The sequence below is a fragment of the Amphibalanus amphitrite genome, unplaced genomic scaffold, assembly GCF_019059575.1.
Source record: "Amphibalanus amphitrite isolate SeventyFive unplaced genomic scaffold, NRLGWU_Aamphi_draft 001788F_arrow, whole genome shotgun sequence".
Lineage (NCBI taxonomy): Eukaryota > Metazoa > Arthropoda > Thecostraca > Balanomorpha > Balanidae > Amphibalanus > Amphibalanus amphitrite.
Genome location: NW_024883281.1, coordinates 50,186 through 78,176, shown reverse-complemented (window position 1 = coordinate 78,176; position 27,991 = coordinate 50,186). Strand labels below are relative to the sequence as shown.

General features: G+C 49.0%; 1 protein-coding gene across 6 annotated transcripts; it reads right to left on the bottom strand.

Moving 5' to 3' along the window:
* Nucleotides 1-145: 145 nt before the first annotated feature.
* LOC122375166 lies at nt 146-26,644 on the bottom strand. Of its 6 annotated transcripts, none has more exons than XM_043354402.1 (7): nt 26,363-26,644; nt 16,828-16,969; nt 16,383-16,505; nt 5,740-5,953; nt 5,225-5,375; nt 1,750-1,873; nt 146-1,509 (listed from the first exon to the last, which is right to left on the bottom strand). In XM_043354402.1, exons 2-7 carry the CDS (start codon nt 16,946-16,948, stop codon nt 1,295-1,297), a joined length of 948 nt encoding a protein of 315 aa, XP_043210337.1. In that variant the 5' UTR covers nt 16,949-16,969; nt 26,363-26,644; the 3' UTR covers nt 146-1,294. The 6 variants fall into 6 exon arrangements, with proteins under 6 accessions (XP_043210337.1, XP_043210338.1, XP_043210336.1 ...); XM_043354403.1 differs by having other exon boundaries at nt 16,828-16,990; nt 26,363-26,636; XM_043354401.1 differs by lacking the exon at nt 26,363-26,644 and adding an exon at nt 18,303-18,497.
* Between the last annotated feature and the right edge of the window lie 1,347 nt (nt 26,645-27,991).

The following is a 27,991-nucleotide window of genomic DNA, read 5'->3' as shown; positions in this document are numbered from 1 at the left end:
TCTTAGAAAGTCGTCTCGCCCCACCCGGCTCGTACTCATAGTAACTATCCAAGGTATCTCCATGCATGTGGCATTCGCCTGCCCACTTTATGACGGCAAACTGTCGATCCTATCCCCCATTAAATTAGCTCATGACGAAAGGCACTTTCGACAAACCGCATGACGTGTATTGATTTGTGCAGCATCGGCAATACACATTCGCAACTGTGGCAGAACTGAGCCCTCTTGCACCAAACTACCTGTAGCTAGGTAAAATCGAAAAACCGGTTTCAGAATAAGCTAATCAAACGGTGGTAAATTTGTTTGCAATAGCCCAATATATAATCCTACAGGTGCTTGGTAAATTTTACACGCAAATTGTCACATTTGAGTCTTGGATTGGGTATACGATGCAAAATAATTCAAGCATTGGTGCAAGAGGATTTTGGTGCAAGAGGCCTCTGTTCGGGCAAAGAGTGGCTCTTCGTATAAGATATATACATACTAGTAGTCTTACAGATCCATAGAGGCACGATGCCTCCGCAGGTTTACATACAAAAGGCAGTAGCCCACACAATATAAGTAAACGCTCAACATTTATTTCAAGGGATGAACCACGGACGCGAGCATTGAAATGAAAGCACACTTAGACTTACCAATAGCGGGGGCACGACAGGTGCGCCGGGCTCGGGAGGGGACAGTGCTCGGCAGCAGGGACATCCTCTCCCCCCACCCCCTAAATATAGGATCCCAGTCATACATTCAACGGGGTATTTCGAGGCGATCATGGGCTCTTGGCTTCAAGCTGAAACCGCAGTATCACAGGGAAAGTATTTGATGGTTCTAGCCCAAGCTTGGACTCTGGTAACGTTTTATCCTCGGAAACAAAAAGAATAACGTTCAAAGCATACGTTGCTATGCAAATAACATGTTCGCATAATTTCTGAGGAAAATTCCAATGAAGTGTAGCATCGCCAGTGCATCTCATGCCAGCCCGCCCTCTCGGATGGTGGGCCAACTCGTACTGGCCTCTCTTATTCACACCTCACGGCGCCATCTGCACTTTGCCTCGCACGGCACGGCGCCACCTGGCGCGCTACACACCACCCGGCGCTGACGCCCCCTGTGCATAGCCCGCTCGCTGACCCGCGTCTCGGGCAGTGTTTCTCAACTCCCTCCGGTCCACTCTATGCAGTGGTCCGTCTCCAGTGTGTTCCCCTTCCCTCCTCCCTGTGATTTGTCCCGGCCGGGTCCGACCACTACGTCCCTCCAACCCCTCCCCACCCCGGTCCGTCGCTGGCTGCGCGTCCGGCGGCTACTGGCTGAAGCCGCCGTTCAGCCGGCCGGCGATGTCGACACTGCCGCTCCGCCGGCCGGCCGGCGGGCAGGCGACGTAGACGACGAGCACGACGAGCCGGACCAGCAGGCAGAGGCAGGCCACGCCCAGCACGGCGCCGAGCACGGCCGGCACGGCGCCCGGCGCGCGCCAGTAGTTGTTGTCGAACACACCGGACAGCGCCCACACCAGGGCTGAGGGGCACACGGACAGAGTCAGGGTCAGATTTAGCTGAACTGGCTCCACATTACATTGGCTTCTTGTCCGTACACGTCAGGAACCTATCAAAACAAAGAATGGGCTGCGGGCACACGCACAGTGTGTATGGCACACGGATCCATAATGTCGCCGTTCATTGCTCGACAGGGTATTAGAGACTAGAGAGGTTGTGGGTGAAGACTATTAGCGATTAGCTAAGGAACAGACGAACTCACTGAATCCAGGCGATATGGTCCACCGGGTGTATTTGTCTAGCACGGTGAGCTCCAGCACCAGCCAGAGGATGATGAGGGCGCCCAGCACGCAGGCGATTACCAGACTGGCCACCTCGTTCGACGCCTGGGGTGGACAGGGGTGTCAGGGACCAGACGACATCACCCGGGGGCGTGACTGAGGCATCGGAGAGGGACGATATTTCAGGGCTCCATAATAAGTTGTATGTTTCATAATTCATACTATAAATATTTAAGGGCTCCAGTTTCTATACTATAATTTGTTATAATTTGTATATTTCATAATTCATACTATAAATATTTAAGGGCTCCAGCAGGGGCGGATCCAAGGGGGGGGGGTCACATGGGTCATGGCCCCCCCTTGAGGCCCGGGGGCCCAAAGACCTGTCAGGGGCACCACCGGCCTATCAGGGGTATCACAGTCCTGACAGGGGCACCACAGGACCACCAGGGGCACCACAGGCCTAGCAGGGACACCACGGGCCTGGTGCCCCTGGGCCCTGACAGGACTGTAACGCCCCTGACAAGCCTGAAGTGTCCCCGGCAGGGACGTGGTGCCCCTGACAGGCCTGAGGCGCCCCTGCAAGGCCGGTGGTGCCCCTGGCAGGCCTGTGGTGTCCATGGTAGGCCTGTGGTGCCCTTGCTAGGCCTCTGGTGCCCCTGACAGGCTTGTAATGCCCCTGGAAGGACTGTGGTGCCCCTGGGCCCTGACAAGCCTGAGGTGCCCGGCCATGACAGGCCAGTGGTGCCTTGCTAGGCCTGTGGTGCCCCTGGCAGGCCTGTGGTGCCCCTGGCAGGCCTGTGGTGCCCCTGACAGGCTTGCGGTGCCCTTGGAAGGACTGTGGTGTCCCTGGGCCCTGACAACCCTGAGGTGCCCCTGACAGGCCCGTGGTGCCCTTGTTAGGCCTGTGGTGCCCCTGGCAGGCCTCTGGTGCCCTTGCTAGGCCGCTGGTACCCCTGCGCCCTAAGAGGACTGGTGCCCCTGAAAAGTCTGAAGTGCACCTCGGCAGGCCCGTGGTGCCCCTGACAGGCCCAAGGTGCCCCTGCGAGGCCGGTGGTGCCCCTGGCAGACCTCTGGTGCCCCTGGCAGGTCTGTGGTGCCCCTGGCAGGTCTGTGGCGCCCCTGGCAGACCTGTGTTGACTGGTGCCCCTGCTAGGTCGCTGGTGCCCCTCACAGACCTGTGGTGCCCCTGGGCCTTGACAAGCCTGAGATGCCTGGCTATGACAGGCTCGTGGTGCCCCTGATAGACCAGTGGTGCCCTTGCTAGGCCTGTAGTGCCCCTGGCAGGCCTTTGGTGCCCCTGCTACCCCTGCGCCCGGCCGAGGACTATGGTGCCCCTGAAAAGCCTGAAGTGCCTCTCGACAGGCCCGTGGTGCCCCTGACAGGCCCAAGTTACCCCTGCAAGGTCGGTGGTGCTCCTGGCAGGCCTCTGGTGCCCCTGGCAGGCCTGTGTTGACTGGTGCCCCTGCTAGGCCGCTGGTGCCCCTCACAGGCCTGCGGTGCCCCTGGAAGGACTGTGGTGCCCCTGCCCCTAGGGGTGCTCATGGGCCCAACAGGCCCGTTGTGCCCCTGACAGGCCTGTCGTGTATACTTGCTAGACCTGTGGTGCCTCTGCTTCCTGGCGGGCCTGTGGCGCCCCTACAAGGCCGTAGGTGCCCCTGACAGGTTTGTGGTGTCCCTGGAAGGACTTTGGTGCCCCTGACAAGCCTGAAGTGTCAAGGACAGACCCTTTAGACGCCAGGGTCAAGTTCGTCGGACTGACAACGATTCGCTTACCTGATAACGTTCCTGGTAAGTACTCACTACTCAGCGTCCACGACATATATACACATAGCACATTCATATATATTTGCTTACAATTGGTAAATGTGGTTGTGGCAAAAGTTAAGATACTGACTAAAAATAAAAATTAAAAAGAAAAAAAACTGAAAATGGGGGCACCACCAAAATGAAGTGGACGAAATCCGTTGAGTTTTTAATTTTGGGTATAGGTAGGGGCACCACTTCGATTCATGACCCTCCCCTTGGAGTTTTCCTGGATCCGCCCCTGGGCTCCAGTTTCTATACTATAATTTGTTATAACTTGTATATTTCATAATTCATACTATAAATATTTAAGGGCTCCAGTTTTTATACCACACTACGACCAAAACTCTTGTGTTTTGAGATTGTTTTGGATTTAGGAAACATATTTAACCCTCGCATGTGTAGGGGGGGTCGGATGGACCCCCCCCCCCCATGGTTTTTCGCGAATAACTCGCGTAAAAAGCGGCCGATCGCGACGAAACTTTCAGTACCCTCGCATTGATCAATTTTACACCTACCCTGAAAATGTCATGACCCTGACCCAAATGACCTTTGACCTGTGACCTCTTTTCCGAGACCGTGTTTGGCCGGAATCGCGATTCCGCGTATGTCGGCTCGCATTAGCCGCGCGTTTGCAAGCTTTTCGTGGTTTCAAACGTTCAAACATGTGATTTGATGTTGCTCCCATGCATTAGGGTGGGTGTCAAGGTCACCTGAAGGTCAGGTCAGGTCATTGACCTTTGGTGACCTCGTGTGACCTCGGTTCACTTTTTCGAGTTTTACATGTTTCTAGGCTAGTTTTTTAGCTGAATTCGAATTTAGCAACCATTTGAACATTTACGAAGTAGTTTTGTTGCCTTCGTAACATGTTACGAAGCTGTCAGAGGCGGTTGACACGTACTACGAATACCCGTCACAACCCCTACTGGTTGACCTGACCTGACCTGACCCGACCTGGTCTAAATGCTTAAAGACATCATTTGTGATCAAAACTAACACGATTTTCGTGATCAGCACCCCGAAAAACCCCTTAGCAGCCACACTTTACGACTTTCTAATAGGTCCCGATTTTCCCGACTTCGGGTCATTGATTGGGTATCATCGGCTTCCTCTCGTCACGGGCAACACGCTCGTTTTTTCCGCGAAGCTCTAGCTCGATCAGGGGCCAAACGGCAAGGGAAGGGGGGGTCCAACCGACCCCCCCCTACACATTAGAAGCTGGAAAACGCCGCACACATGCGAGGGTTAATAAGTTTTAACGTAATTGCTAAGAAACCCATTTATCAGAAAAGTATGGGCTAACATTTTAAGTGCGCAGTGCACACTAACTGTGAGGATGAAGGACACATTTTGTCGGGCGGCCGGAGGGTTCTGCAGTCTGTCGTGTCGGAATTCTGTCTTGGAAATCGTATTGCGGCACTGGCATGAACGTTTAATTAGCTATTGATCGCTCCAGCCGCCTCCAAATTAAAAAGACATTCACCGCTCGCCTATATGTACTACGCAACACGGTATTGGCAGGTACTTACCTATATTATACAACTTTCACTCCATCAGGTCTAGGGCTTTGTAAAACGTGCACCGTTACATCATTCACAGCCCATTAGCCTGCCGCGTAAATGATCCGCCCCGGCGACCGAATATACGCACCCCGGCGACGTATACGATGGCGATGTCGAGGTTGAGCAGCGCCGCAATCGTGGTCCAGGTCGTGTAGACGGCCAGCCCGTTATGCATGGTGACCCGGAGAGCGATCAGTTCCGGGCGGGGCAGCTCCACGGGCACGCCGTCCTGGATCAGCCTGACGGGCAGCGGCAGACGTCCCGTTATTACGGCAGCCGTATAACCCGCAGTTATTGATCGCTGTCAGCGCGGAATGACGGCTGCCAGGTGCAGGGATACACACCGGCGAGGACCGGGTGTGGGATGAATTAATTAATCATATATCAATGAGTGATAGCTGCAGTAACAAGCAGGTGAACCTAGCGACAGCATCGGCAAGTTAGTGCAAGTGCCGCTGGTCCCAGCAATCAATAGCAATGACATGCATAATACATATGTCACATATGCACTCGAGAGGAGCCGAGCTGCTTTGCAGCACTTAGGCCATGGCCAAATTATTCCTCACCTATGGAGTGCAGGATGTAAGTACAGTTGGTCCTCACCGGGAGTGCAGGATGTACATGGCCAGCCAGTTGGTGATGACGATGAGGAACAGGAAGACGGCGGCGGCCGTCATTAGCTCCCGGTCCCAGACGAACAGCCAGGAGATGTTGAGCGCCTGGTTGGTGATGAAGAGCACCCAAAACTGGAGCGGCACCGTCACAGGGCTCAGGTAGACCGGGCCGGAGTCGGAGCTGCGGCACAGCTGCGACAGCGCTGCAACGACAGCCAGACGCTCGTCAGGACTTCATCAGAAGAAAGGGCTGGAGAGAGGTCAACAATGGTCCCTTGGATTGATAAAGGGCGAATATCAGTCGCAGTTCTCGCTAGGTCATACAACCGCCAATGCCACTGGCATCTCGCATGGATATAAATTAAACGGCACACTTAAATTAGTGGCAATTAATCAATCAATTGACGCATACAACACAATTGTCAAGTGCACTGTGAGGCGTTATCGTGGTGATAACTAGCTGTCACCAACTGGCGTGAACGAACAGTTCGCACGTGCACTGTACTTGGTACCTAAATAAATTCATAAAATAAAGATATTTGCTGTAAAAGAGATTATGAGCAGATTTGGTCAAATAAGTGCACTTGCCGGATAGCCAGTCGTGAAAACGGCTTATAGGTACCGTCGGTCTGCGCGGGATGAATTGGCCGGCATTTCCCGGCTCAGTGGTGCCATTTGATACCCGGTGACGCCACCGTTTATAGGGTCGGTGGAGTGTTTATCGGTCACCGCTGCAGGTTATCTGTCCTCCAGTCGGCAGCGGTTAGCAGCCGAGACGGCGACCGGTAAACAACTCCCGTATCTATCGAGACGACTGGTTATATAAAACATGCATTTACCAACGATCAACACGTGCAGTATGCCACATTCCGCGGATGAAGGGACGAACGGAGAGACGGACTATGCTTCAGATACAGCACGTGCCATAGATACGCTCCAGATAAAGCACGGGACGGACGCGCTCTGCAGGGTAGGTGCGGCATGTTACCCTTGCAATGTTATGTCTTATGTTACGCGTGTCAGGGGTGTCGTTTTCCGAAAATGATTGGTAGTGCCCAAAGGCGGCGGCTGGCCATATATGACGGGGCTTACAAGGTAGGGTACCCCCAAATATGCCTTTCTCATCGGATTTCGGCCACTTATTTTTCGCCCTGGTCATTGACAAGACTAACCGAAATCTAAAAAAACACAAAAAAAAAACTTTGGAAATCTGGGTCCACACCGGACGCCATGCACAAAACGTGCAGTTATATAGGCAATAGTGCCGGAGGAATGCACGCCATTCTGAAAGAGGCCCACATCGACTTAAAAGGACGGTTGTGCTGAAAGGGGACAGGAACAGCTTTGAGGGCCCAAGCCGACTAAAAAAGACGGCTGCGGGGCCAGGAACGGTTTTGAAGACCCACGCCAATTGAAGGGTTCGACAAATAACGAGGACTGGAAACACAACGATAGTTAGACAGACCTGCTTGCCAAAATAAAAGGATGACAGTACGAGGGGCGTTCAGAAAGCTACGGGCCCGACCATGAAGGAGCAGAGAGATACAGCATCGACTCATTAGACCAAAAAGTTCATTTATTCAAATAAACACCGTTAAGACAAACACATTTCGCGCAGCGCTTCGCGAGAGCCCTCAAGGCCTCCATAACCAAGTGGGTTTTGGACCCATCCTGCACGTCCAAGACGGCTGATTTCGTCTCCCTGCTGTTAGCGAGGTTGCCGCTGCTAATTTTCTTATGTTGGGGAAGAGGTGGCAACCACTAACCAAAGTGTGCAAGGTTCGGAGAGAAAAAAGTGGATGCGACAACAACTCGAAGCTCATCGCTTCACTGTTCGTCATCCCGCCCATGTACGCAGGTGCGTGGTCGCGGATCAGGTGCACACTTTACGTCAGCTTCCCTATAGCCTCTCCTCGATGTTTATCGAATGGACGCACATCATCAATTGTGTGCCCCTGTTTTGGAAAGTTGACGAGCGGAGGGGGGTCGCATCGACCCCTCCCCCCTGCCAGGCCGTGTCATGAAAAATGCCCAGGGCGAGGGTTAACGCTTGGTGCCTTTTCTGCACTAACTACTATGAAACGAATCACTGCTCTCTTCTGGGCGTCGCCCATCCTATCCGAAATGGCGAACTATGCTACGAATAGAAGCCCGAATCAATCACAGAAGAGACTTAATTAATGGCCACTTACTTAATTTGCGTAAGTGGACATCCCAATAACACATCATTTAACACACCGCCTTGCAGGCCAAAATTCCAACTTCTTCATTGTTCGGCCCGAAACTTTTTGAACGCCCCTCGTAGTTACGAGCTTCAGTTTTCGGGGTCTGATGCGGTAATGACCTGGCGTTGAACCCTGGGGAATCAGGCTGTATCACCCACTCAAATCAATATACCTATGGCCTATTCTGGAGCACCGCGGCACCTTCCGAAGTCGGTGTAGGGCCTCCAGCGGCTGGTGTGCAGACGGATCGGGGTCTATTAGGGGCGGTCGCGTGGTATGCGGGACTCAGAGGCAGTTATGGACCTCTATAACCAATTGCGTTTTCGAGCCTCTTAAAATCCATTAACTCATTAACGACGATAATTCCGTGGGCAAATTTCGGCAGTTTTTCTTGATGCCCTGTGCTTCTACATGCACTAGAAATGCACATACGGTGTATTGAAAAATAAAAATATTTTTAACATATATTTCTGGACTGGCAACTATAGTTGCCACTCGGCGTTGGCGTAGTCAAAAATTGCCGCTATCGTAACTTTTCATTAAACAAATACTAATCGCCGGGATGCATTGAATCTATTTATGTCCCAACTTATCCCCCACGAGCCTTAATCCAATTTCCAAACAGAAAAAAGTGGTTACGCCACTTCAATATAAATTTTTAATAAGATAATTACGTCTAAGTAGTGGAATCTACACTATGCCCTATGGTATAAGCCTGTAGCCTGTGCCCAAAGCAGCTGCAGTCCTTGGTATCCAGGAAACACAGTTCATTTATCCATCAATAAGTGTTTTTCTGTACCAAAGCAGATGCTCTTTACCAGTCCTTTTTAACCATTTATCTTGACATGCATAAATAAAATCTGCTCGAAAACAATTCAACAAAGAATGCATATTATCTCATACGTAGTTCTCACCAGATCCCTATTTACTCGTACAGTGTGTCTAAAAAGAATGTACCGTCGCCACTACGTGGCGCTGGTGTCGCGAGCCGGTAGTTGGCTGAATCCGCACCAGACCACACATTCCCAAGCGCTAGGTGACAGCTGCGCAGCGGCCGGTAGTAGCGTAAGCCCGAACCTTCGTGACACGACCCCGGGGGGGGGGAGGGGAGCGCGGCGGGCGGGGCAGCGCGTGTAGGGAGGGGTGCTCCAGCAAGCTGGCAGTTGTCGCGGCCAAAGGTCAAGGGGTCACACACCAAGCGAACGGACGCTGATGTGGGTTCGTGAGGATCATGAACTTGTGTGTGGTAGGTGCGTCTTGCGATGCACGGGTGATACGCCAGGTCTAAGCCAAAGGATTCAGGGGAGAGCTGAAGAAAAACATCTGGTCAACTACGGCGAATAATGGTGCTGAAAAATGGAAAGTATGGGTCAATGCAAGCCTTCATGACTATAAACAACTTTTTTGAGGACGCAAAGGCCAGCATTGAATAACGATATCCGGATCGAAATTAGCAATGATTTATAATTAAATGCCGAATTAATAGCGCTGCAAAACCCTCCTAGTAAATTGTCAAGTCGGATTATACCCACTTGAATTAAACTATCCTAAATAAAATTGTTAATCAACTTTCTAACACTGACGTTCTTTATCATACGATAAGTATGGGGTTAACCAAGATTCAGCATCTTCCGCGTTCAAACTATCACCTGTAAGGCTAGAACATTAATGGCCAGGTAAAAACATGGTCGGGATTTGATTAACCGGATCATAAGTCGATTTTTTTTAGTCGGGATTTGATAAGTCGGATTTTTTTTACGCCAACCGCATTTTTAAGTCAAGTCAGGTCACTGATCTATGACGTCATAAATGAGCAGTCCTAAAATGAACTGTGTGAAACTGTCCTAAACTGTCCTAAAATGAACATTTTAGGACTGTGCTAAAATGTTCCAACTTCGCAGCACCCTCAGTGCATGGCTTTCATAGGGAGATGAAACTTACAGGATCTTATAGTATGATCGAGAGGTCTCACAACTTGTATAAATGTAGGTATATCTAGGATTTTCTGAAGGGTCGCCTGAGATCAGGTCAGTCTCTCACCATTAAAAGTCAGGGGAATATGGAAATTGCTAGTTTGGTCCGGAAATGATACACAACTATCTCAAATTCTCAAGCACACGGAATCGTGATTTCATGCGCTCCTTGCAAGGTCTGATGCTTCAATTTTGCTTTGTTGATCTTGCGTGACGTCATTTATCGCGTAACTAAGGCTATCAGTTTTTCGTCAATAACTCCCGATCAACTAAAGCTACCGAGTCGATAAAGCCACTAATGGACATGAAAAGACCTGCCGAATCGATTGATATGCAATATGACCTCCTTTGACCAGCTTCGTGACCTGACGGGCTGTGACCTGACCTTGACCCGAGGTTAACACCTTAACTCTCGCCCGTATTGATGTTTTTCCAGCCTCAAACGTCTAAGGGTTCGTTGGACCCCCCCCTTGCCGTTTCGCCCCTGATCGAGCTAGAGCTTCGCGGAAAAAACGAGCGTGTTGGCCGTGACAAGAGGAAGTCGATGATACCCTATTTTAAGGTCCTAGGTCATCGGTTGACTTTCCAGGTCAGGTCAATGACCCAAAAGTTGGGGAAATCGGGACCTGTTAGAAAGTCGTAAAGCGTGGCTGCTATGGGGTTTTCGGGGTGCTGATCACGAATATCATGTTAGTTTTGATCACAGATGATGCCTTCATGCATTTAGGCCAGGTCGGGTCAGGTCAGGTCAGGTCAACCAGTAAGGGTATTCGTAGTAGGTGGCAACCGCCTCTGACAGCTTCGCAACATGTTACGAGGGCACCAAAACTACTTCGTAAATGTTCATATGGCTGCTAAATTCGAATTCAGCTCCTAAATGTAAAACTCGAAAAAGTGAACCGAGGTCATCAAAGGTCAATGACCTGACCTGACTTTCCGGTGACCTTGACACCCACCGTAATGCATGGAAGCAAGATCATATCCCATGTTTGAACGCTTAAAACCACGAAAAGACTGCAAACGCGCCGCTAATGCGAGCCGACATACGCCGAATCGCGATTCCGGCCAAACATGGTCTCGAAAAGTAGGTCACAGGTCAAAGGTCATTAAGGTCAGGGTCATAAAAATTTCAGGGTGGGTGTAAAATTGATTAACGCGAGGGTACTGAAAGTCTCGTCACGATCGGCCGCTTTTTACGCGAGTTATTCGCGAAAAACCGAGGGAGGGGGTCCGTTCGACCCCCCCCCCCTCTATACGGGCGAGGGTTAAGTTGATCTCACCCGAAGAAAAAGTATACCATTCGACACGCCTGAGCTAGACAAACACGATGCTGCTAAAATCGCGGATCTGCGATCATTTTTAGCGAAGTTATTTACCAAAAACCGAACCTGTGCCTTGGGCCACTTGACCTGACCTCCGAAGTCATCAGCTGACCCTGGTCCTTAAATCGGAGAACAATCGCTGCATTTCGTAACGACGCACACGATCGTTTCTTTCGTGAGGCTCTAGCTCAATTAGGGGCGAATCGGCGAAGGGGGTTGTTTCTTCACTTCCAACCCCCAATGTCCCCTCGGTATTCAGAAAACCTGAAGGTCCGGTGAGGGTTAAAACGTTTCTCCTGAACGAGGAAGAAATGTAAAAGTCAAAGCTCTATAGACGTCCTGTAAAAGTGGCCATAATAATAAATTCGTTAGAAATAAGATGCTTTTTAAACGACTTCCTCATATAAAATCGGGTGCTGGGACCAATCTTATAAACGCTTTAGAATGGACAGGGTGTCACTGGCTAAAGTTTGGGTGCAGAAAACGGCTATTACCTAAATGCAAAATGGTTTCCATGCATTTCAGTCAATTGTATATTGTCGGTCCCTGTGGCCGAGCTAAAAAAAAAATCGGTAGTGTTTTGCATCTTTTACGCCCTAAGAAACTACACCATCTATCGAAGTGGGCGGGCTTATTTGAATGGGAGGGCGCATTATGCACGAATCGTGTGCTTTCGTTTATTTTGGACTGTATTTTACCACATCCACTGCTGGTATCACTATTAATATTATCTAATGCCGTGAATACGACAGCATTCCATTTATAAGATTGGGCCAATGGAGTCGCGCCCCGCGAGCTCGGTTTTCCGCTGGGCCGCTACAGGCCTGGAAGTTGGTCTTCGCCTGAGGGCAGGACAAAGGTCAGCGAGGGAGCGCGGGGTCAGCCAGGTATCGCCAAGTGCCGAGCGAAAGCCGCTCCCTCCCCTCTCTTCCCCTCTTCTCCCCTCCCCACCTCGGTATAGATGGGGAGGGACCGAACTGCCAATGACATGCGAGCGGTCAAGGCCGCTCGCGCGGCAGCGACCCTGGCGGCCGGGTGCCGCAACTGGGATTCAGCCAAGTTACCGATTCGCCTCCTGTGGGAGAGCCAAACCAGGGGACATACTTTTTAGATATACTGTACATGGTTGATGGCAGGTATACCGTCCTATCACAAAACTTTCTACCGGGTATGATACATTTGTAAAAACTCGGGGTACAAAGCAACTCGATTATTCATGCCTATTTGCGAGCACGCTGATTACAGGCCTACCGGAGCCATGGAATTGTATAGTATATTTCTGATTCCCGCATACGTACGTACTTCTGCTGTCCTTACCTAACCAGTAAATCCGTTCGCCTTCGAATGTTTTTTAGACTGTTCGGACGAGAGTCTGGACAAATTGGATCCCTTTCGTGATCACGCGACTCGAGCACACACTGGCGGTTGTACTTCAGAATAAGAAGGGGGATATGTTGATTGACGAGTAAAAGTGGTGTAAGTACAAGGCGACCACCACTACTTGCACTTGAACACATTCCACGTGTCATAAAAATATAGTTCAATTTCATCTAGTTTAGGACAACTGAACAGGCCCACATATTTTCTACCACCTGAATCCCCATTTCCTCGTTTCCAGCTGGCAGTGCCAGGAATCAGCACTGCCCCAAGTCAGGCGATGTCTCGCCTTTGGTTCACAATTTTCATTCAGTCCCATGAGACAACATCAGCTACGTGATCGTAACCTAAAGTTTCGTGTGCTGTTATCCTCGCACGAAACCCAAAGCACAAAGCCGCCTCCACCGTCTCATTCAGCTGAATCACCAGCATCTGCTGTGAAAGTTCAGATAGCAAGCAGCTTCATCGGAATCAATTCGGTATCACGACTGTGTCAAGGTCATAATCGGCGTCAATGGGAGCTCAGGGGAGGAGGTGGGGGAGCTTTCGTTTATGGGTCCCTGTTTGTAAACGTCATACAGCGTCTTTACGATGCTAAAAACTTAATTTGTTGATGCAAATAGGCTTAATACCTACGTGCCCCTCCAAATTGAAACACGAGCTGGTCACACGATTTAGCATCATGGCACGGTGCCTGCAGATGAGCATGCCTGAGTTTGGTTATGCATACTGCAAGTGGCGCGACTAACGAACGCTAGGAAAAACCAGCAAAGCATAGTCTTCGACATAGAAAGCGAGAGCGACTCTGGTTTATCCAGAAAGGTGATAGGTGATATCACACGCAGCAGGGTTTGAAAATTCTCGTACCTAAACTTCTCGGATTTCGGTTTGTTATAAATGCATTACTGTGCAATCGTAGGCAATCTTTATCGTATAAATGCCGTTTTAGTTCTCTTTCTTTACAAAGAAAACGAAACAAAATCGGGCAAGTCGGACTCTGTGAGCTATGAATGTCCGTAATGTTTCCTGCATCCGCCAGTGGAGGAACAGGGAAAGAGAGCGAGAGAGAGAGAGAGAGAGAGAGAGAGAGAGAGAGAGAGAGAGAGAGAGAGAGAGAGAGAGAGAGAGAGAGAGAGAGAGAGAGAGAGAGAGAGAGAGAGAGAGAGAGAGAGAGAGAGAGAGAGAGAGGAAAGAGAAAGCGAGATTGCATCCCATTCCACAAAAATATCTTCAGTAGATGATAAACATAAACAGATTTAACAATGTCGAGAATAGACCAAGAAAACAATGGATGGGGGTAGGGTTCACTATGGTAATGTATAGACATGCATGTATTTTTTAATTAATTTCTGCCTTAATTGTTAATTTATTTGCAAAAGTCTACACGGGGACAGTCTGGTTGAATAACATATGTTTCGTTACAGTATATCCGTAAATACAACTATTTAACTATGAACCGCTCATATTTTTGACTACGCCAACGCCGAGTGGCAACTATAGTTGCCAAGTACAAATCTAGTACAAATAACTACAAATGAGTAGAGTGCTTTCAAGTTTTGAGACACTGGTAGCCTGCCTACATCCTTTCTGGATCAAAATAAGCCGAAAATGCTCGGAAATACCGGACACTCTGGAAAAACAGCGTCGTTTTCTTCGGGACCGTCAAGCCAATATGGCGGCCGTCTCTGCAACGTCTGACTATTTCTTGATTTGTGAAGCATGTTGCGCACAGGACGTGACTAATTAAACCGTCTGATCATGATGAGAAGGGACTATGCTGATTAGGCATCCCACAAATGCTGTTCTGACGTCATTAACTTGCCTTCAGCAGTAGGTTTTTGTAGATGGCAACTATAGTTGCCACTCGGCGTTAATGAGTTAAGGACCGGAGTCCTAGACACGTGAAACCTCATTGTCAGCTACATGCACCTACTGTGGCTAGAACCTTATTTATGTACTTGCATATGTGCTTATTTAATATTTGCTTATCTGTTTATTTTGCTTTTTATCAACTGATAAGTGACAAAAGATTGGTAGGGCTCAGCGAACATTGGTAGGGCCCAAATAAACATTGGTAAGGCTCGGGCCCTACCAGGCCTATACAAAACGACGCCCCTGAGTCTATTGTGAAACTTGGTAGGTAGGTAGGTAGGTATAGGTACCACATAACTTGAAATTACTTGACGTAATGACATGATGTGGAAAGTGAAAATGATGCCTAGGTATTGATGGAAATTTATGGACTTAGGTACGCTACAAGAAGATTGAATTGGTCAACCAATTCAAATTCAATCTACTTGTGGAGTAAGTCTATAGATTTCATCAATAGTTACCACTTACCATTGAAGTTACTTGCTATCATGTTGATTTTATACATAAGAACCTCATTCATTTTATTTGTATGACATGTTTGAATGCAATTTTCTCAATAAGTGAAGAAAAATGTTGGTAGTGCTCAACAACACATTGGTAGTGCTCAGCTGAACATTGGTAGTGCTCGGGCACTCCCAGGCCTATACAAAACGACACCCCTGACGCGTGTAACATGCACGCTCCAGCTCGAGTCCCCGGCCGTGACGTGACCACACCTCCCGACGCATAATGTACGCAGTCTGTGCAGCTCGTGTCCCCCGGCTGTGACGACGCCCCATGTATACGTACCTATGACGTATGCATGTGTAAGTTTGTACGACAGCGGTTGATCAGACAGCTAGCGAAGCGAGGCTCCGCTCTGCTTATTTCTCGGATCTCATCATACGGCCTAAACGCATCGATAGTTCAGGATCAGTGGCCAATCCCGTGATAGGATTTATAGATCCCGATCGCTCACTTCCTTCTCGGGACAGACGAGAGAGGATAAATCACAAGCCAGAGTTGCGATTTCTGCCTGAATGGAACGCGAACCAGCATGCATAAGATAAGACGAGAATGGGCACAACAGACTGACATTAGGTAAAGATATAACACGTTGAAAATCTAGCACGTGTATATGGGTAGAAAGACGAGTTAATTAATAAAATTACTGTAGCGGCCAGGACACTATATCTTTGAGCACCTCAGGCTTCAGAGGCCACCCACACGGCTTGCCGATGCGACTGCGCCGAGTGTCCGTCCCAATACCCCGGCCACCCTCATTACTGCGCTGTTTACAGTGCGGATGCCATCGACGCCACGTGCCAGGCACGGGGAGGGGGAGGAGAGAGGTGCCCCCACCCGCTCCCGGTCAATAACAGAGACCCGTGTATACCAAACGCATGTGTTATTTACGCCCGGCTCCCGAGACAAAAAAAGTCAGCGGTTGGAATAGCTGCCGCCGCTGAAAATTGACCCGTCGACCGAGTTGGCTGATAATTTGCACCTAAAAACCATCCAATGTCCACAGTCGTAGTTTAGTCCACATCCCGTTATCGATTCTGAGCGCCCTTCTACACACACAGCACGCTGAAATGCGAACCGTCGATCCGGTTGTATGCATTGTACAGTAGGTCTACAAAAAAGTCCTCTCCGTATCCGGGCAGGTAGCGCCTGAGTAGTGCTCAGGCGCTAACTGCCCACTGGTGACCCGCATACGGAGAGGACTTATTTTGTAGACCTACTGTACATACAGTAGGACTCGCGGGGACGATCGATACTGACCGGCCCGTGCTGCCGGTTATACGGACACCGTTTGACGGAAGGGGACCCCCGCGATAGCCGGCTCACTACATATATGGATCGCCTGCATAACTTACTTACCGTATATGATGGCCACCGCCATCCAGGTGTAGATGATGGCCCAGATGATGAACGTCCAGCCGGAGGGCGTGATGTAGGTGTTGAACTTGTCCGAGACGTTCCCCGTCGGCTGGCTAAATATGCCTGAAATATAAAGAAAACATTGAGCATGCCCTATACACAAGTCATATCGCTAAAATGGCGCCGAGGGTTTGGAGACTTATGTGTCAGGGACGTTTACGTTTCACAGCAATACGCGTTTCAAGCAGGTATGGAATGAAATGTAGGTATAGTACCTAAAGACAACTTAATGCACGGATCGTATGTGTGTAAAGCACTGGACTATATATTATAATGGTTAGGTGTACACAACCTGTGGTTAGAAGAGTTATGGTGAGCGACTCTTCATTCTATCGCGAACAGCGCTACAAAATGAATGAACGGTACGAGATGCCGTTACACATACCGAGGTCGGGGCTGTTGGTGCTCCCGTTGAAGAACAGGACCAGCAAAAAGCTGATAAGTCCGACGACACTGAAGGCAATGTGGAGAGCAGACCGGGTACTCTGCTCCATATTTCTCGTCATTGTCTTCGTGGGCTGGACCAGCTGAAACGGGGAGCATTCATTCTGGCCAGGGTTCATAATGTCCAGGGTACGTTATGCCCAGTGTCGAAATGGCCAGTGCCTTAAATGGGCCAGAGTTCATAATGTCCAGGGATTGCATGGTCCAAATGCGGCCAACTGGCTGCAGATAGGGTATATTCAAAGAGGCCAGGGTTCATAATGTCCAGGGCACGATGTGTCCAGTGTTCGAAATGGCCAGGGTTCATAATGTCCAGGGCACGATGTGTCCAGTGTTCAAAATGGCCAGAGTTCATAATGTCCAGGGCACGATGTGTCCAGTGTTCAAAATGGATAGGCCAGAATTGAATAGGCCAGAGTTCATAGTGTCCAGGGATTACATAGTCACTGAAAGTGACGTCATTATGTAAAAAACACGGAACCAGCTCAATGCGAAGCAGTGCAGTGCCGAAGGCAATGCCTTAGGAGAGATTACAGGCAATAGTAAATCAAATATTTTTAGGTTAAGTGGTTATGTATCTGGCTTCAGGCCGAAGGCCTGAAGCCTGATGCATAACCACTTAACCTAAAAATATTTGATTTACTATTGCTTGCAATCTATTCATGCGAGAAACTATTTCCTTATCCCCGGTAGGCAAACATCATTACCTTAGGTTAGGTTAGGTTAGGTTAGGTTAGGTTAGGTTAGGTTAGGTTAGGTTAGGTTAGGTTAGGTTAGGTTAGGTTAGGTTAGGTTAGGTTAGGTTAGGTTAGGTTAGGTTAGGTTAGGTTAGGATAGGTTAGGATAGGTTAGGTTTGGTTGGGTTGGGTGGACTATGTAATCCCTGGACACTATGAACTCTGGCCTATTCAAGGCACTGGCCATTTTGAACACTGGACATATCGTGCCCTGGACATTATGAACCCTGGCCATTTCGAACACTGGACACATCGTGCCCTGGACATTATGAACCCTGGCCATTTCGAGCACTGGACACATCGTGCCCTGGACATTATGAACCCTGGTCTCCTTGAATTTACCCTATCTGCAGCCAGTTGGCCACATTTGGACCATGTAATCCCTGGACAATATGAACACTGGCCAATTCAAGGCACTGGCCATTTCGAGCACTGGACACATCATGCCCTGGACATTATGAACCCTGGCCTAAATAATACGCACCCGCTGAAACACCGCCGAACGTTTTTTAATTCGTTAAGTGCTTGCTGAATGTAAGGCATTTATTTTAATCGTTTAATTGTTTTTTGAATGACCTCCTTACAAAATTATACTTTTCATTCATTCAAAATCATACTTTTCATTCAAACCGCCGAACGTTATTTCAGAATGTGCACTTGAACACTCCTTCGCACTTACAGTGATATAATTTAGAGACTACCATTTAGGTACTTTACCACATTCTTCTTACGTATGACAATGCTAGCGAACAATGGGCCAGTCACTTTATGCTGGTCGTAGAGAACGACCTTTAGAATTTAGGTCAAGAACACAACGTCACTCGTCAATGTATCAAAGAAAAACGACATTTAACTGAGGTTACTCCTCCGAACAAATCGGCTCATAGCTCGTGAAATAAGTTCGAGATACATCGCAAAAAAAAACATTCGAACGATATATACTTCATTGCATTGTTATGTATGTTTACTACGGTTATTATGAAAGCATGGTATAATTAGCCATGGATGATATAATACGTATAGCCATTATCTACTTATACATAATAATAGCGTCAATATCTATATATAACACAGACGACCAGCATATAGGAATATGTATGTACGTATATTGATAGTGACATGTTGGGCTTGTTTAAACGTCCATCCACCAGTGGATTCGAGTATGTACCTATATACCTATAAGGCAAATAAAATAAAATAAAATAAAATGACCTCTCGGGGTCGGAAGAATTAGATACCTATCAAATTATTATAAGCCACACTTCGGAGTCGATCGATCGATGTGTATTCGTTTATAAAAGATAGCAGTTTCGGATCATCTCGATTCCTACTCAAAACTATTATCAAACTGAAAAGAAACTAAAAACAAAATATCAAATTGAATACAAGGTAAGTATCTGCTCGGTCCGTCCACGCTTAGATACAGCTAGTTTTAATAACGCAATGCTAGTTTTAAAGAAGGTTATAAGTTAGCGCGTTTACTTGGGGTCGATATAAGTATCTTAATGTTCTTTCTGGACTCTGGAAGTGAGGTCACGTGAAATGGCCATAGGCGACCTTAAGGAATGCAAATGGAAAAATATGTTCTTACGTGGAAATGGGTCATTGCAAATTTCGCCAAAACAAAGGTTGTACTTGTTTAACCCGCGCCCCGCTGGGGGGGGGGGGTGTTTGAACACCCCCCTTGTGGTTTTTTGCGAGCACCTTATCATACATCAATTCTACACATGTTGTAAAAATTTCAGACCAAGGTCATTCAAGGTCAGGTCACCAGGTCACTTGAAGTGACCTCACCTCATAAAAAGTTTCAATGTCTGTCATATCTACACCGAGTGACTGATCGCTTTGAAACTTTCAGCGATTGCTAAGAGCAATAGCATGTACAAAATGCATATCTCAGAATTTTGATATCGATGACCTAAGGTCAGGTCAATTTTGCGACCTTCCCATTATAAGTCAATGGGAGAAAATTGAAATGCACCTCTTTTGGACGAAAGACATTATAAACACTCCCAAACACCGAATTACAAGTGGTTTAGACACACTGAACATGAAAATGGTGTCCGTGACCCTTGTTTATGCCCTGAGGTCATCTAAGGTCACGAATGGTACTTAACAGTTTTTCGCAAATAACTTTTGATAGAGGCATGCTAGAGCGATGAAAACGCCTTAGATGTGTTCAGCTCGACGATACGGATCGACTGATATGCAACATGACCCTTTCCGGTCAGGTCATGAACTTGACCTGAGGTCAAATTTTCAAGTTGACCTTTCAAGGTCAACTTATAGTTCATTCGATTTGTCTTGACGAGAGGAACACGATGCCGGTAAAAGTAAGCTCGTACAAGGCTTGGGTCAAAAATTATTGCAGAAAAACTGCTTCCGAAAAAAATCGGCTATTTTTGCAGTTTTTGCCCCCTGCAGGCAAAACCGTTAACGTTAGGTCAAATCTGAGAGAATTAATCAGAAAGGGCGTTAATAGGGCTATCGAATGCGCTTTTCTGCGTCGCTGTAGCTCTATTGGTTCCCGAGTTATGCGTTGGCTTCTTGGAAATTTTCGATATTCGACCTGGAAATCGGCGAAATTTTGCCTTCAATGACCTCTGGTGACCTGACCTTTGCCCTGACCAAAATATTGACTGAAGTGATTTCGTCATTATTTTTGACGCTCTTTCGAACGCCGCCTTCCGCGTATCGCTACGTGGCCCAGGAGCCGAGTTACAAGGGGGGGGGGGGGTGTTCAAACACCCCGCCCCCAGCAGGGCGTAGAAATCCAGGACCCCCAGCCGGGCGCGGGTTAAACGTCCATTCACCAATGGATTCGCCTTTTTATACGCGACTACCGTCTCTCTCAGCCCGCGGCGCACGAATCCTGCCGCATGAGGCGTGCACAACCTGCAGCCCTGCGCCACGGCTGCTCCACGCTCTTACGCTCATGCCGGTAGCCACGGGCCATGGGTCACCAATTCACCATGGATGGCACTTCCAATAGGATAAACGCATGAAGGAGCATTCTGCCTTGAGCACATCGCTCGAAACGAGTCGACCTCTTTGGGAAGCGGGTCGTGGGTCTGGAGTCGGTGTAAGAAACGGCAGAACCGACGCTTACTGGGTCAAAAACGGTCCGTGGCCCGTGGCTACTGCCATGAGCGTAAAAGCGCGGTGCTGAGCCGTTTTTACGACGGCGGCAGCCGGGCCGTGGAGCGAGCCGAGCGGCCGGCCGAGGGCTCCTTTCACTGTGAATGGATGTGAGGTCCGCGGACCACGCGATGGGAACCGCGCCGCACAAAACGAGCGGTGGACGGCCGCCATGTGATTACATGTGTCCTGACCGACTACCGGACAACCCCATGAGCAGATAGCTCTTACGTCACAAAGCTATAAATAGTAACACCGGGCCAACTTGCATCACTATGAGAGCTATGAATAGAGAACATATGCTCATGGCCTATTAGCAGAAACAAATGTCCATCTAATTGTCATTATTAATGGCGTGTTTCCATGCGTAACGTGCAGCTATCTATCTACTATTCGTGAGGGATGGGTTGATGGTTCGGATGCAATGACTGTGTGTAACGAGCAACACACATTCATTATATACGGATAATTTTGGGTATAAGGGGCCCAAGGTGACGATTAAGCCATTACCTAATTATGCCATTTCGCGTCTTTCCCTATTAGCATTCCTTTTCTATAAGTCAACTTAATATTAAGGCTAACAGGTTCATGACTCCGATTAAAAAATATTTAAATTAGATAAACGTTAACAATTAAATAAATTTGCAAATAGGAAGATAAATGCCAAATCACCAGGGTGCCTAACATCAATTCATTAGATACAAGTCGCAAGTCGCAATATATTATAATAATTAATAGATTATACCTAGATCGCAATTAATAGATCGCATGATTCGGGAGCCTGTATCGTAATTCGCCCGATTTGTAATAATAGGTATAGGTTTGAGCCCTGACCTACACTGAAAACAATTTAACCCAAGGCCCGCGAGTAAACCGGTGTTTTGCGGGTACCCCTATCCGCAACCATTTTTAACCACCCTCCCAGGAGTACAGTAAGGTCCCATTGCAGTGTAGTCGTCCCTGCTCTCAGCGGACTTGTTCGCTGACAGCGGTTATATCCGCTCAGAGCAAGTACGACTACACCGCAATGGGACCTAGCACTACTCTTGGGAGGGTGGTTAAAAATGGTTGCGGATAGGGGTACCCGTAAAACACCGGTTTACTCGCCAGCCTTAGGTTAAATTGTTTTCAGTGTAGCTTTACAGTCCTGATAAACGATGTAGGAAGAGAAAACGATACTCTTACAGAAACAACAGACCAATTTTGTCGCCATAAAAATGTTTTAGTTGCCTACACGTTTCTCACAAAATCTGAAAAGGCACTTCGGGCTTCGTTATTTACATCAACAGAACATGTGTAAACGCCACGTGGATGTGGTCATCCGAGAGTCCCATGCGGCGTTATATAAGCACTAAGCAGCGCAGAATCAAGGCCCGCAGAATGCGCCATGTGAGTGCAGACCATGACTGCATGAATTAGTGATGAGCGGACGACAGTGACACAGCACCAGAGCTGAGTTCGGTTTCACCAGAGCATTGCGGTTGGACGGCGCCGGAGCGCTGTAATACGGTTACGCTCTCCGAAGTAAATCTTGTTCCGAACCACTGCGACTTGCCGCGGCGACCGCCTTGCCCTTTCGTGAAAGACCGGAGAACTGAGAAGGGTTCACACAGCTTAATTCAGTTTGTACGGCTAACGCTGAAAGCTATGAAACTGTTTACCTGCCCAGCCCAGTGAGGCAGCATGAGACACACCTTTGTCGCACAGCAATTGCTATAACCTGCAGGTGCTATAATTATAGCACCTGCACATTGGAAAACTGCAGAGGTGGAGCAGCCATGTGCCTAGCGCTAGCTCCACGGAACCACCAGGCCAACACCATGCAGCCGGGTGCCGATCCAACTGGGAAGGTTTGTTTGTCGTGGTTGGCTCGTGGTCGTCCTTCGCCGGTCTCCCGCCCCGCCCCGCGTCGGGTGTAAATCCAGATCACTGCGCACGTGCAGGACGGGAGTCGATACTGCAGCTAAATAAACTACCGCAGGAATTTCAGCGTAAACAGCGGCAACATAACGAGGCGATTGCGGATCACCCGGCACCTCGACATGAGAAGGAATGATGCGTTGCTTGGCATCATGACACTAGCCAGAACAATTTAAAAGCGGTCACGCAAACCTTTCCGGGCGTTGGCTATCGCTCGCTACACGTTTTCCGCTGGCGAGACCATGTCCTGAAGGCCTGCTTCTGTGCGTTGTGGTACGTACTGAAGTTGCTAGCCCATTATCATTTCAAACGATGAAGTGTGAATGTAGTGTCAATAATGCCATTTCAGCGATTCCTGTAACCAATGGAATAACGTAGCGGCGTTGAAATCCTTATGACTTGACTTGCATCTAATTCCTGAATACGGTGGGGCAGTTTCGTTGACACACGCTTCACTTGTTTGCCGTGGGACACCGGCATCATTTCCCAGAATTTCTCTTAAAAGTTGTATAAAGCCAAACACTTCTGCTAGACCAATTTTTATACTATAGCAAAAGCAAACAGTGTGACGATTTGTGGTCCCGTGAAACGATAAAAGATCAAAATCCCGACGCTTTCAAGGTAAAAGCAGGGTCAGCACCGATAATTTAGCGAGAACTGTAGCTCGAAAAGTGCAGGAGACACCTGTAAAGCTATACCTAGCAGATCTGTGTCCTCCCCGCCCCCTTCCGCCTGTCACATCAGATACAGACACACGGTGGACCACATCCTCGGCCACAGCGGCTGGCCGCAGCGGCCGAGGCCTGAGCGCTGCGCCCCACTGAACGCAATGTGCTGCATCATTCCTCGCTGCACCGCTAACCAGGAGCCACAGACACAGCACGAGGGAGTCCGGCCTGCAGGATGCAGAGGACATGGAACCAGTGCGGAGCGATGCACAGTGCATGCACACCATCGAGTCGGTCCCATGTCCGCCAGCTGCAGAGACCATGATCGGCTTACATACAGCGTTGCACGTGCACTGGTCAGTACCGACGGCCGTTAGCAAAGTGACCCTGACCCAGCCCCTGGCCCAGTGGGCAGTGGGCAGTGGGCACGGTCCCAAAGATCGTCCGCAAAGTGATGCGACCCCTTCACAGCTGAGCTGTGCCCGTGCCGAGGCCGTTAGAAGGGTGACCCAGTCCCCTTCACAGCCTAAACTGACCAGAGGCCGTCCGACCGTGCAGCGTCGCGGCCGGCGAAAGTGGCGCACGGAAACGGTCCGAATGCTCCGGGATTGTCGACACACGGCAGGAGAGCGGCAATCACGTGACGTCAGCGTCAGAGACGGAGAGGTCAAACAGACGGGTGTTAATAGACGGGGTGCCGGCGGCAATAAACGGGGGCGCGGGTGGAAAAAAAGACGGGGCACGGGCGGCAATAAACGGGGGCGCGGGACTGGACAAAAAAAAAAGACGGGGACGCGGACGGCAATAGACGGGACACGGGTGGAAATAGACGGACACGGGTGAAATAGATAGGGCACACGAGTTGAAATAGATGGGGAACGGGTGGAAATAGACGGGACACGGGTGGAGGCAGATAGGGCACGGGTGAACTAGACGGGGCAAGGGCGGAAAAAGACGATTGTACGCGAGCATCACCAATCAGTGGAGGGCGGTGGATGAAGTGTGCGGGAAAATCCTCGGGATCTGTCACTCCAATATTTGTGATTTACACTTCAAGGCCTTACGGAAGTCACCAAAAGGAGCTTTGAATGAAAAAATAATGCACACGGATTGATTAATTGGTGTTTGACTAGACAGTAGCTAGGCACTAACAGCTGAGACACCAGTCGGACAGCACGCCTGGGAGCAAAAGGTTCATTTGAGAGACAATTATCAAATAGGTCTAGAATGTCTCCATTATCCCGCACATGCTCGTGTGTAAATAGGCGCGGTAACCGGGGGGGGGGGGCAGTGGGGGCAGCTTGCCCCCACAACTCTATAGGCTGTGGGGGCGGTGCCCCCACAACTTTGAGACGGATTACCGCACTTTTTGCCAATGTTTTCTTTTTTTGTTGAAAAAGCAAAGGGATGAAAAATAAGTGGCCTAAAACCGGTGAAAAAACTAGATTTGGGGGTACCCTAGGTTAATCTCTATTATGGTGTGCCCCCCCCCCCCCCCGTCTGAAAGTAGTTCCCGCGCCCCTGCGTAAAATCCAACAGACTTTTGCTACTATAAATCGGTGACAAGATCGGCAGACCGAAAGAACAGAACTGGTTCCTACCCATGGTCAACAACGATCGTTTTTGATAATTGGTTCCTATTAAAATTACTCTATGGCGTCAGCGTCAAAGCCGACCATTAGCAATCTGAGCCGTCTATGAGATATTGTGCCCAAAAACAGAATCATACATACTCATTGTAAAAGTTGGCATCCGATTGACATCTCTACGCCTAATATTTACCTACAACAAATGTATAGGTATGATGTATATCGGCCGTTTCTAAACTGGCACGACGTTTCACAGCTTGATACGCATGCTGTTATTGATGCATTTCGGCATTTTATCTAATTTTGGTTGTAAATTCTTTACTTGACGAGGCAACGACGTCATTTATTATTATCATTCCGTGCGTTACCGAGAAAATCGAGTACAATTTGTGCGGCTAACATAGGCAGGTATGAGAAGTCCTATACGAAGGTATGCAAAAAAAGAAAACATTTGACATCCGACCAAAACTTATTTCTTCTAAGCCAATGGACGAGACGACAATTGGTCGCACCGGCTCGAGTGGACTGTGCCGCACTTGGTTTTAATTCCCGTGAACCGGGCGCGGGCCGTGACAAGTGACATGGCTGAGGTGGGGGGTCCGTGGTGCCAATTACATGGCTCAGGTAGTGTGGTTCAGGTCCGTAATGTACTTATTTGACCATCCGAACCACTATTTTTTCGAACAATGCGACCTTGTTGTGCCGGGTAGCTTTCGCCAATTAAATCGTACTGACTTATGTAGAGTGGGTACCATAGGCGGCGGAACGGGGAGGGCACTGGGGCGCCGTGCCCCCCTTTGATTTTGACATTTTAACATTAGCCCTATGGGCGTTGCATGGAAAGAATGGGACCAAAAGTCGGCAGTGCCCCCCCCCCCCCTCCTTTAATTGAAGGTGTTCCGCCGCTACTGGTGGGTACCGACTCAACCAACCATCTTTCTTGCTGCATCTAACGATCTTAAACTGTATAGTCGACTGCAGAATGATGTTCCACTTTTCACAGGCAATTAGTTGCCTGGAGTGGTAGGCTGTGCCGCATCACACGGGCTGAGTTCACAAATTAGGTATAGCTTTGTCCCGATGCTATAATCGACACGCAATCGACACGCTTAATTGCGTGATAAACGGCACAACTTAGCGCTCCGGTCAACTGATAGCTTCTGAGGAGTGGAACATCATTCTGTAGTCGACTATACAGTGCACAGTGAGTGTGCAGTTGCACAGATATCAGATCGTTAACAAACAGCAGTTTTCAAGAAAAGAAACACTGAAGGATTGGTTACCTATCACTTCTCTCGAAGATTTGTCTCCATAATGAATAACCCAGACGATGTTCCGCACTCAGTGCCAGCGACTCACCTTTCAGTACATCCAGTCACTGTCGGTTTCACGCCGTCTCACCCATTCCCCGGGCTGCGACTCACCTTCAAAGCACGTCAGGGCCGTTCCGCTTCTCTCCGTCTCCGGACCGTTTATTACCAGCCTCCGGAGCGGCGGAACAAACAGCGGCGCGCGTGCAGCCAGCAGCACGCCGAGCCAGGCCCTAAACGTTCTGAGCGCGCACACCGACTGCGCCCACAGCCCCGAGCGACGCACGAGCAGCGGTCGTCACACGCAGCACGCGACTGCACGGGCCGAGCGCGCCGCCGCCGCCGCCGCCGCCCGTGCAGCCCCGCCCCCAGGAGGGCTTCCAGCAGTGCCGTCTGTTGTGGTAACGCGGCGTGTTGCCATCTGGGGGGGGGGGGGGGCGAAGGGGAAGGGACGCACGAAGTTATGTAACTCGGACGGTAACTGGGTGATAGATCGGCTGATGTCATTGTCCATCCAAACGGCAACATCAGGCATAATGGGAACTTATCCCTCGCCCGTACCAATTGGTGTTGTAAGTATGTACATACAAGCGTTTAGCCCTCGCGCTGCTGGAGGAAGGGGGTGTTTGAACAACCTCTCAGATTTTTCGCTCATATGTCAAAAAACGGTAGCCACACTTTATTATGCATCTTTTCGGCATAGGTTGTGAAAATTTCAGACCAATGTCACCTAAGGTCAAGTCACCAGGTCAGGTCAGGTCAAGTGACATACTTAATTTCATAAAAATTTTCGATGTCAGGCGTCAGCGATTGATAAGAGCAATAGTGGGTACAAAATTAATCGGAATTTTGACATCGGTGACGTGACCTACCTAAGGTCAGGTCAACAACAATTTTGCGACCTCTGGCCATTTGGTACCTATAAGTCATTGGGAAAAAATTGCGCCTCTTTTGGCTGGACGTCTTTCTTAACCCTCGCCTCGTTGCGCCAAATTTTCAGTACCTTCCCGGGCATCAATTTGACACCTTCACACCAAATTTCAAGTCTTAGGTCACCTTAGGTCAGGAGTTGTTGAGGTCAAACTGAGGTCATGTTCGAGCAAAAATGAGCAAAAAACATGCAATCTTGAAACGCTCAACAAATCTACAGTTACCAAGCAATTTCAAAGTTCTTTATATGGTCTAGTAGACAAAAAGCGGCGCTACCAAACTGCTATCTCGGATTTTCAAAATTTTGGGTTTTTGACCCCCAAAAACTCAAAAAATTGATTTTTTTTAGAAAACTAAAAAAAAATGCCAGCCTCTAAGCAGGGCTCTGAAGGAAGACCTTAACCCGGCAAGCGGTGGGCCTACCAGCCACCTTCCGCGCGGGGGGGGGGCATTCCCCCCCCGTATCTCCGAAACTACTGGACGGATCCGGAAAATTCAAACGTCGTTCGATAGCCCTGTCAAATTTGTTTTGAAGAAACCAAATTTCATTGACCTCGGGGTCACCGATGACGTCACAGGTCAGGTCAAAGATAAAATGTTTCACCGTTCACGGGGCTTCTAGGGAAAGCGCTATAACACCGAGTAAAACGCATTTTGTCGAAAATCAGCGATAAGGCGTCAGTTGTCTAGTACATATGTTGCTATTAGAGGTCACTGGTCATACCAGGTCAGGTCACAGGTCAGGTCACCAAAGGTCACCAAGGGTCACCACATGAGCCCAACTTTACTAAGGTTATGCGATGCATGTTTTAT

What these genes read in the sequence shown, in the direction of transcription:
- LOC122375166 (XM_043354402.1), bottom strand. Translation starts at nt 16,948, where the DNA reads ATGACGAGAAATATGGAGCAGAGTACCCGGTCTGCTCTCCACATTGCC. An exon ending in CACCAACAGCCCCGACCTCG is followed by an intron (nt 16,506 to 16,827) that starts GTATGTGTAACG and finishes TTTATATTTCAG; the next exon opens with GCATATTTAGCCAGCCGACG. An exon ending in ATGTACATCCTGCACTCCCG is followed by an intron (nt 5,376 to 5,739) that starts GTGAGGACCAAC and finishes GCTGCCCGTCAG; the next exon opens with GCTGATCCAGGACGGCGTGC.